The sequence below is a fragment of the Muntiacus reevesi genome, chromosome 22, assembly GCF_963930625.1.
Source record: "Muntiacus reevesi chromosome 22, mMunRee1.1, whole genome shotgun sequence".
Classification (NCBI taxonomy): Eukaryota; Metazoa; Chordata; class Mammalia; order Artiodactyla; family Cervidae; genus Muntiacus; species Muntiacus reevesi.
In genome coordinates this window covers 14362142-14372622 of record NC_089270.1, presented here as the reverse complement: position 1 = coordinate 14372622, position 10481 = coordinate 14362142, and the positions used below count along the sequence as shown (strand labels likewise).

Genomic DNA, 10481 nt, shown 5'->3' with positions numbered 1-10481 from the left:
GGGTGGGGGTTGATGCTGGGTTCATTCTATGGACAAGACCTTAAGCTTCTAGAAGCCAAAACAGAGTAATGAAATACAATTTATATTTTAAGGCAGGACAAGAAAAAATTAAACAAAGTTCTCTGAGAATTGGGGCTCCTCCCTTCCTCATGTGCAGTTTGTATTACACATTAACCAGAACTTGTCAAAGATCAGTTTGAGAATTTATAAAGTTCTCAACCATAAAGATCAATTTTTTTTCCTTTATTCTGACCCTAGCAATATAACTTCTTAAAAGAAGAATGTTCTTTCCCTGCGCTATAGGGGGGTCATGGTAACTTAAGGCTATCTTGACATGTGCTTACCTGGAGTATATATCTTGGTAAAATTTATGTAAATATATTAGTCATTTTGACGGATGATCCTTTGTCTCAAAAAGTTTTTTTACTGTGCCTTCAACTTCTAACAGGCAGAATGGTTCTCAGAACTTTCTGAGAATCTTCTTCCTGCATTAACCTCATCAGTTCAGTCGCTCAGTTGTGTCCGACTCTCTGCAACCCCATGGGCTGCAGCACACCAGGCCTCCCTGACCATCACCAACTTCCAGAATTTACTCAAACTCATATCCATTGATTCGGTGATGCCATCCAACCATCTCATCTTCTGTCATCCCCTTCTCCTCCCACCTTCAATCTTTCCCAGCATCAGGGTCTTCAAATGAGTCAGTTCTTCACATCAGGTGGCCAAAGTATTGGAGTTTCAGCTTCAGCATCAGTCCTCCCAATGAACACCCCGGACTGATTTCCTTTAGGATGGACTGGTTGGATCTCCTTGTAGTCCAAGGCACTCTCAAGAGTCTTCTCCAACACCACAGCTCAAAAGCATCAATTCTTCGGTGCTCAGTTTTCTTTATAGTTCAACTCTCACATCATCAGTTAAAACCATCAGTTTGGCTCAAATAAAATACTCTTGTTTTCTTCTTAACTTGCTAGTTAACTGAATTTTCATCAACAAAAGTTTGGTTCAGTTTCTCAGTACACTGGTTCAGATGGAGCTTTCATATACCGAGAAGTCTATGGTCTTCAGAAAAGTTGTTACGGTTTGATAAATCTGGCTTTTGAGATGGTGAGAAGTTTTATGTCTGTGTCCATACCCCACTACTGAAACAGTGGATTACATACTTAAAAGGTAAATATCTACACACACTTTAATAAGATAATGAGATACATGCATCCCAATGTTCACAGAAGCACTATTTACAACAGCCAGGACATGGAAACAACCTACATGTCTATCAGCTGAAGAATGGATAAAGAAGATGTGGTACATATACAATGGGCTACTTCTTTGCCATGAAAAGGAATGAAACTGTGTTATTTGCAGAGACATGGATGGCTGTCATACAGAGGCAAGTCAGAAAAACAAATATATTAACACATAAATGTGGAATCTAGGGAAGTGGTAAAGATAATTTTATTTGAAAAGCAAAAATAGAGGCACAAATGTAGAGGGAAAAAAAGTATGGATACCAAGGGGGAAAGGGGAGGGGAGTGGAATGAACTGGGAGAATGGGGTTGACCTATATACACTATCATGTATAAAGTAGATGACTAAAGAGAACCTAGGGCTGTGTAACTAGAGATTATCATACTAAGTGAAGTAAATCAGAAAGAGAAAGATACTAACCATAGAATATCACCGATATGTGGAATCTAAAAAGAACGACACATATGAATCTATGAAACAGAAGCAGATCCATAGACAACAGATCTGTGGTGGCCAAGGGGGAGGAGAGGAAGAGACTTGCTCCTGGAAGTCTGGGGTTGGTAGATACAACTGATCACATTTAGAATAAAGAAAAAACAAGGCCTTAATGTATAGCATAGGGAAATACAGTCAACATCCTGTGATAAACTATATTGAAAAATATTTAAAATATATTAAAAAATATGTATACTACTGCATTTTATAATTTCAGACCTAAAAAAAGATAATGACAAACCAAGTGTCTAACAAAAATCGCATTACAAACTGTTCTGACAATGTTGATGTACAATTTCCGGTTCGGCCAATCGCTGCCACTGGAGTTACAGATCAGATGTTGTCCTTGTCCCTCCTCCATGCTTATGTGCTTATTTCACAGCTGGTTTTACTCCTCCGCAGGTTTGCTAAGGCCACACAAGGCCAAGCCTCGTGAAATTTACTCATGAGGTGAACATCTTCGTAAAAAAGGAATTGAAAAGCCTCAGATACGGGAATTCCAAGTCTCTGGCCTACCTCCTTCCCCTGTAACCACTTGTAATCAGATATGACTAGGATTGTAACTCCTTCCTCCCTGAAAAAAAAGGGAAAAAAAGGAGGGCACACTTCTCTTAATCCCCTTCCTTTCTCTTCTCCTTCTCAACTTCTCGGTTTCTTTCAGCTTCCCTTTTCCCTACCGCTTTCTCGATGGTACCCCGAGACCCCTGTCCAAACCCCTCACAATCACCGGATCCGCAAGCATGAAAAGCCGAAGGCGGGCGCTGTGAAGCCCGCACCTCCTAGCTTTTCGGCGCTGTCGTAAAGTGCCGTCACGCAGCGGAGCGTTACTGCCGGGGTGGCAGTTTTCCCGGCAACTGGAGCTGGTACCTTGCGCGTCACTTGGGGATTCGAAGTAGGCTTTTATTTTGGGAGGGCGTCTAGTCCCTGTGTGTTAATGAGAGTGACGTAGCTACTTCCTCTCCGGAACCGGAGGGCCACTCGGTCCCAGTACCCGCTGGACACCCGGGGCTCGGGGCTGTGGGGCGGGCGGAGCCTGAGGCCCAAGCTACCTCGCTCCGCGAATCTTCCGGGCCGCTGATGGCCGGAGGCTTCCTGGGGAAGACTTTAGCCTCCGTGTCCCTCTCTGTCGCCCTGGCCTCTGTGACTGTCAAGTACTTGGGCGGCGGCAGCGTCGCGGCGTGCAGGTAGACTCCTTCTCCCGAGTCTTTGCGTTGCAGCTGGGAACCAGCTTCTGGTCGGGTGGTTTCAGGAGGCTCCGCTTGGGTCCCAGCTTTTTACAGCCATACGCACGTTTTTTTTCTTTTTTTTTTTTTTAAAGGCTCTAAAATATTCTTTTGAGAAAAGCGAGTGGTGGCCCACTTTCTTATGATACTTGAAGTCTGTCCTCTGCCGTGAGTCACTAACATTATTTGTCCCCAGAGTGCTTAAATAGCGAACCGTTTAAATGGTGTAAAATGAAAAGTGTAAGTCGTCATTCCTCTACTTCGCCATTTCAGTGTAGATAAAATATTTATTACTTACCTCTTTTAAAAAAAATTTGCCTTGGATAAATTTAGGGATTTGTGGTATCTCATACTGTCTCCTCTTATTCGTTTCTCCTGGTTTCTGAACACATGTCCTAGGTACCATGCCCATGCCTGGCATCGAGTAATAAACAAGTGTTGTGAGGCTGCCTCTAGGAGTGTGTGTGTTTTTAATTGTTTTTGTCACGTCATTAGACGCAAGGAAATTTTCTTCTATTTGTTTCTTCCATTTTTTTCTTCTGTCTCCGCCCGGCCCCGCCAACTCCAGTGATAGCCTTCTGGACTGGAAGGTTTCAGTTGAGGATGTGTGAGCAAGTAGCAGCCGGTGGACAGGATGGAAACGTCCCCTTCCTCTTCTGGTCCAGACTTTACACTTGTGGAACAATTTTTCTGCTGACTGTAGCTGCCTCAACTTGATTTCCTGAGTGTGAACTGTACAGATATTTAGCCAAAGTTTCTGCTGTGTTCTTTAATACCTAACTCACCATAGAGGTTCTAGCCCTTTTCTTTACATTTTGGTTTTATCCTGGGGATCAACAAGTACTGCCGACTTTTTGTTTGTGAATGGGGAGGGAGAGAGGGCTGATTTCCGTGGTTTTGTGCCACTGCTCATGTAGGATGTTTTGGCCCCCTTATTTCAATGGTATTAACTTCTCTGGTGGCGCAGACAGTAAAGCGTTTGCTTGCGATGTGGGAGACCTGGGTTTGATCCCTGGGTTGGGAAGATCCCTTGGAGAAGGAAATGGCAACCCACTCCAGTACTCTTGCCTGGAAAATCCCATGGATGAAGGAGCCTGGTAGACTCCAGTCCATGGGGTCGCAAAGTCGGACACAACTGAGCAACTTCACTTTATTTCACATGTAGCTAACTCTCTGGTGGGGCATGTTGGTGATGGTGTTGGGGTTCTTCGTGTTTGTGGTGAGGAGGCTGGGATTATATGGGAGCTCTATTATTTTCTGCACAATTTTGAAAAAACAAAAGTATTAAAAAAGCAGGTAGAATCTTTTGTTACTTTCCTCAAAGCACAGAGGGACTGGTATGTGGAAAATAAAAGACATAATGCTCTTGTTTAAAAAAAAAGAGTTGACAAAACCAATGAAAGCATAGTGTTTCAAGCAAGAATGGTTTGAGTATCAAAGGAGTAAATGAGATCTTGGGAAAATTTTGATGAAGGCTTCTAATACTTTTACTAGAATTGTTTTGACTCTGATTTGACTTCAGTTCAGTCGCTCAGTTGTGTCCGATGAACCACAGCATGTCAGGCCTCCCTGTCCATCACCAACTCCCGGGGTCCACCCAAACCCATGTCCATTGAGTTGGTGATGCCATCCAACCATCTCATACTCTGTCATCCCCTTCTCCTCCTGCCCTCAATCCCTCCCAGCATCGGTCTTTTCAAATGAGTCAGCTCTTTACATCAGGTGGCCAAACTATTGGAGTTTCAGCTTCAACATCAGTCCTACCAATGAACACCCAGGAGTGATCTCCTTTAGGATGGACTGGTTGGATCTCCTTGCAGTCCAAGGGACTCTCAAGAGTCTTCTCCTTGACTATGAAGGTATAAAAGTAAAGTTCGCTGTATAATGCAGTTATGTATAAAATACAACAAACAAAATAGAATAAAAACAAAAATTGATGAATTCTTTGTTTGAAGACTTAGTATATAGATTTGGTTTTAACCTAACTTATTTACCTGTAATATAAAATTTATTTTCCCTCCAGTTTTATTGAGATAAAATTGATGTTCAGCACTGTATAAGATTAATGTGTATATCATAATGATTTGAAACACAAACATCATGAAATGATTGTCACAATAAGTTTAGTGAACATCCATCATCTCCTGTAGATACAACATGAAAGAAGTAGAATAAAAAAGTTTCCTTGTGATGAGAACTCTTACGATTTACATAATATATAATATAGAGCAGTATTAGTTGTATATATCATGTTGTACATTATATCCCTAGTACTTATTTATCTTATAACTGGAAAGTCATATGTACCTTTTGGCCACCTTTACCCAGTTCCCCCCTCCCCTCCACAACCTTTATGAGTTAGTTTTTTGAAGTATAATTGACCTATATAACACTATGTTAGTTCCTGTTACACAGCGTACTGATTTGATATTTCCATACATCTTAACATGATCTCCAGGGTGAGTTTAGTTACCATATGTCACCATACAGGGATAACAGTTATTCTCCACACCTTATATTTTATACACATAATTTATTTATTTTGTACCTAGAAGTTTGTACCTCTTAATTTTATCCCTTTACTACTTCTTTCCACCCCCTACTACCCTCTCTTTTGGCAACTACCTGTTTGATCTGTGTGTCTATGACTGTGTTTCTGTTTTCTTATGTTTGTTTTGTTTTTTAGATTCCACATATTAGTAGAATCATACAGTAGTTGTCTTTCTTTTTTTTTCTGACATTTTACTTAGCATAATACGCTCTAGGTCCAACCATGTCATCACAAATGGAAATATTTCCTTCTTTTCTTTTTTTTAAATAGCTGAGTAATATTCCATTATGTGTGTGTGTGCATGATATCTTTATCCATTTACCTATTGATGGGCAGTTAGGCTACTTCCATATCTTGGCTGTCATAAATAATGCTGCTGTGAATATGGGGTGCATGCATCTTTTCTAATTAGTGTTTTTATTTTCTTTAGATAAATATTCAGGAGTAGAATTGCTGGATCATATAGTAGTTATATTTTTAACTTTTTAAAGGAATCTCTACTGTTTTCTATAGTAACCGCATCAGTTTGCATTCCCATTAGCAGTGCGTAAGGGTTCCCCTTTCACCACAACCCCACCACCACTTGTTATTTGTTGTTTTTTTGATAATAGCCCTTCTGACAGGTATGAGGTAGGTTTTGATTTGCATTTCTGTGATGATTAGTGATGTTGCTGCTGCTGCTAAGTCACTTCGGTTGTGTCTGACTCTGTGCGACCCCATAGACGGTAGCCCACCAGGTTCCCCCATCCCTGGGATTCTCCAGGCAAGAACACTGGAGTGGGTTGCCATTTCCTTCTCCAATGCGTGAAAGTGAAAAGTGATGTTGAGTGTATTTTAATGTTCCTGTTGGCCATCTCTATGTTCTCTTTGAAAAAAATATGAATTTGGAGCTTCCACCCATTTCTTAAGTTGGGTTGTTTGTTTTTTCTAGTGTTGTATTATGTAAGTTCTTTGTATGTTTTAGATATTAACCACTTATGAGATATATTATTTGCAAATACATTCTCCTATTCAGTAGGCAGCCTTTTTCTTTTGTTGGTAGTTTCCTTTGCTGCACAAAAGCTTTTTAGTTTGATGCAGTCCCATTTGTTTATTTTTGCTTTTGTTTCCCTTGTCAGAGGAGACATACCCCAAAAAATCTTGCTAAGACCAGTGTCAAAGAAGGTACTGATTATGTTTTCTTCTAGAGGTTTTATGGCTTCAGGTCTTGCATTTAAGTCTTTAATTCATTTTGAAATTATTTTTTGTGCATGGTGTGACAGAGTAGTCCAGTTTGTTTCTTTTGCATCTGTTGAAAAGGCTGCCTTTCCCTAGTGTGTATTCTTGCCGCCTCTGTTGTAGGTTAATTGCCCATATAAGTGTGGGTTCATTTCTGGGCTTTCTTTTCTGTTACATTTATCTGTTGTTTTTTAGTCTCTATTTCTTTTGTTTCTGTTCTGATCTTTATGATTTCTTTGCTTCTACTAGCTTTGGGTTTTGTTTGTTCTTCATTTTCTAGCTCCTTTAGGTGTAAGGGTTGGTTGATTGGTTGAGATTTTTCTTGTTTTAAGAGAAACAAGAAAGCTTGTTTCGAAAGATAGGCTTGTAATACTATGAATTTGGGGTCCTAAAGAGTTGGACATGACTGAGTAACTTTTACTTTCCTTCTTAGAACTTCAGGTCCCTTAATTGTTCTGAAGTTGATTGAAAATAAAATTGTTTAGAAAATAAACCATGCTAGGAAATAATAAAACAGAAGTAAAAAGGAAATTTACATCAGGATTGGTTAGATCAGCTTCTGATCTCTCTATCAAATCTGAATGAAAGCCTTGCTGGCTACATGAAAGTCTTACAGCCCTGTCTACATGTTGGTTTTAGCCCAGTAAGACTTTTGTCCGACTTCTGACCTGGAGAACTGTAAGATAATAAATTTGTGTAGTCTTAAGCTGCTGAATTTGTGGAAATTTGTTATGGCAGCAGTGAAAAAATGAATACATTATGTACATAGTCTTAAATATATGTTCTTTATTTTTTCTACCATTTCTGTGTAAGATGGGATCATGTTATACACACTTTCTTGCATCTTGCTTTTCATTTTCTTTTTTAAAATTTTTTCTTTTTTATTAGTTGGAGGCTAATTACTTCACAACATTTCAGTGGGTTTTGTCATACATTGATATGAATCAGACATAGAGTTACACGTATTCCCCATCCCGATCCCCCCTCCCACCTCCCTCTCCACCCGATTCCTCTGGGCCTTCCCAGTGCACCAGACCCGAGCACTTGACTCATGCATCCCTTGCTTTTCATTTTCAACAGTATGAAAATACTGTCACTTGATGTCATTCTTTTTAATAGCTACTTAATAGTCATCCCATGGTGTAGCTGTTCTAATAATTATTAAGCCATCCTCACATTATTGGGCATTTCCTTTAATTCCCATTAAACACTGCTGAAATTCTTTTTGTATGCATAATTGGCTATTTCATTTTTATAGGCTAGATTAGTGGAATGAAATTACTTGAGTTGCAGGATGTAAGTATGTTCATCTTTATTGCCAGGTTACTTTACAAAAATTCTGTAGTAATTCACATCTCTACCAGCAATGTATAGGAGATGGTGTTACCTTTTTAAAGGTTTGTCAGTCTACATGGAAAAAAGAATTTACGGTTACTTACCTTTTCATTTCTTTAATTGCTAGTGATTATAACTGTCTTTTAATGTTTATTAGCCAGTTGGATCTGCTTTTCTTTGATTGTTTGGTCACAATCTGCCCAATTTCCTATTCCAGTTCAGCCTTTGTCAGTTTATACGAACTCAGTATATTGTAGTTACTAACCCTTTGAATGTCATCTACAGTATAGTTTGTGATTTGCTTTTTTCACTCCACTGATTGTGTCCTTTGATACACAGAAGTTTTAGTGTTGATACAGTCTGATTTACCGATTTTCTTCTGTCACTTGTGGTTTTGGTCATATCTGAGAAATCATTGCCAAATTCAATGTCATGAAATTTCCCTCTATGTTTTGTTTTAAGAGTTTTATAGTTTTAGGTTTTAATGTTTGGGTCTTTGATCCATTTCAAGTTAATGTTTATGTATATGTAAGGTATGGGTTCATCTTCATCTATTTGCATGTGGATATCTAACTTTCCCAGCACCATTTGTTGGAAAGACTGTCCTTTCCCTTTTGAGAGTTGACACCTTTTTTTGAAAATCATCTGACTATATATGTAAGGGTTTATGTCTGGACTCTCTATTCTATCCTATTGGCCTGTATATACACATACACATATATATACACATACATATATATTTTTTCATATTCCTTTCCCATTATAGTTTATCACAGGATATTGAGTATAGTTCTCTGTGCTATACATTAGGACCTGGTTGTTTATCCATGTTATATATACCAGTTTGCATCTGCTAATCCCAAGCTCCCATTCCTTCCCTCTCCCCCTCCCTCTCCCCGTTGGCAACCACACATCTGTTCTCCAAGTCTGAGTCTGTTTCTGTTTAGTAGATATGTTTATTTGTGTCATATTTTAGATTCCACATGTAAGTGATATCATACAGCATTTGTCTGACAGAGACTTTTTTGGGCTTTGGTAGTTGTAGAGCATGGGCTTAGTTGCCCCATGGCATATGGAATCTTCCTGGACCAGGGATTGAACCCATGTCCCCTGCATTGACTGGTGGTTTCTTAATTACTGGATCATCAGGAAGTCCTACTCTAAAGTTTATAATTTGTACATCTATCACAGTTTGGCTTCAAGTAATACTACATTAATTTGAATACAGTGTAGGAACCTAACAACAGTGTATCTCCACTTCCTTTTCTTCTTTTGTGCTATTTCTGTCATTCATTTTTGACATATGTACATTAGACCAGAGATCCCCAACCCCCGGGCCCTATTGGGAACTGAGTCACACAGCAGGTGAGCAGTGGACGAGCAAGTGAAGCTTCATCTGCCGTTCGCCATCGCTTGTATTACCACCTGACCTGTTCCCCACCTCAGCACTCCCATTACCACCAGGCCTGAATTATCCATCCCTGCCCCCTCACCCTGAGCGGTGTAAAAATTGTCTTCCACAAGACCAGTTCCTTGTGCCAAAAAGCTTGGGGACTGCTGTGTTAGAGCATTAGCTTATTATTTTTTAAAAATGGATTCCTTCCTGTAGGCTTTAATAGTCTTTCTTTATATTTGTTTTTATGGTTGAATTTTTATTATAAAATTATCTTCTCCATCTTTTGTGCTAACAAAAGTAAACTTCTTTCCTTTTTTCTTAGCTAAAATAAACTCTGTAAGTTTCAATTAGTAAGATTTAGCAATATTTTTATGTTTGTAAACAGTTTCACAGATATTGGACCTTTATCCCAGTATACATCGACTTAGGATTTTCTGATTTTTAAGTCTTTGAAATTGAAAAGTTGTATTTTAGAGATTGTGAATTAGGTTCTTAAGTTAATTTAAGTATTTTGTACTGATATAAAACATTTTTCTTTTTTTTCCTGTCAGAAACTCACTTTCATCCTGCAGATTTCATGTTAATTCCAACATGATGTCTGGTTTTCATGGTACCAAACATTCCCACAACAAGGCTCGGACATCTCCTTATCCAGGTTCAAAAGTTCAACGCAGCCAGGTTCCTAATGATAAAGTGGGCTGGTTTGTTGAGTGGCGTGACTATAATCCTGTGGAATACACTGCAGTTTCTGTCCTGGCTGGACCTCGGTGGGCAGATCCTCAGATCAGGTGAGTAAATTACCTGGTGTTAGCTGGGTAGGAGACTTTTGGAGAAGGTAGTGGTTGTATTTGTAAATTGTCATTTGATTGCAGAAGAATAATTTTTATCTACTACTTGACTTTAACTGTTTCCACATTTACTTGAATTTTTGCCAAAGCTATTCAATTCATGTTTATTTATTCTTTTGGGGGTGAATGCAAAAGTAGGAAATTAAGAAGCACTTGGAGTAACAGGCAAA

The 10481-nt window shown here is 39.1% G+C and overlaps 1 protein-coding gene across 7 annotated transcripts in view; it reads left to right on the top strand.

Annotated features, from left to right (window-relative positions):
• Positions 1–2544: 2544 nt before the first annotated feature.
• Positions 2545–10481, top strand: part of NUDT9 (nudix hydrolase 9) — a 33766-nt gene continuing 25829 nt past the window's right edge. The window contains exons 1-3 of one of the 7 annotated variants that reach the window (XM_065914223.1): positions 2639–2924; positions 3059–3131; positions 10015–10251. In XM_065914223.1, coding sequence (XP_065770295.1) covers positions 3106–3131; positions 10015–10251 — 263 coding nt within the window. In that variant the 5' untranslated portion in view covers positions 2639–2924; positions 3059–3105. The other 6 variants (XM_065914228.1, XM_065914225.1, XM_065914222.1 and 3 more) reach the window with 6 other exon arrangements.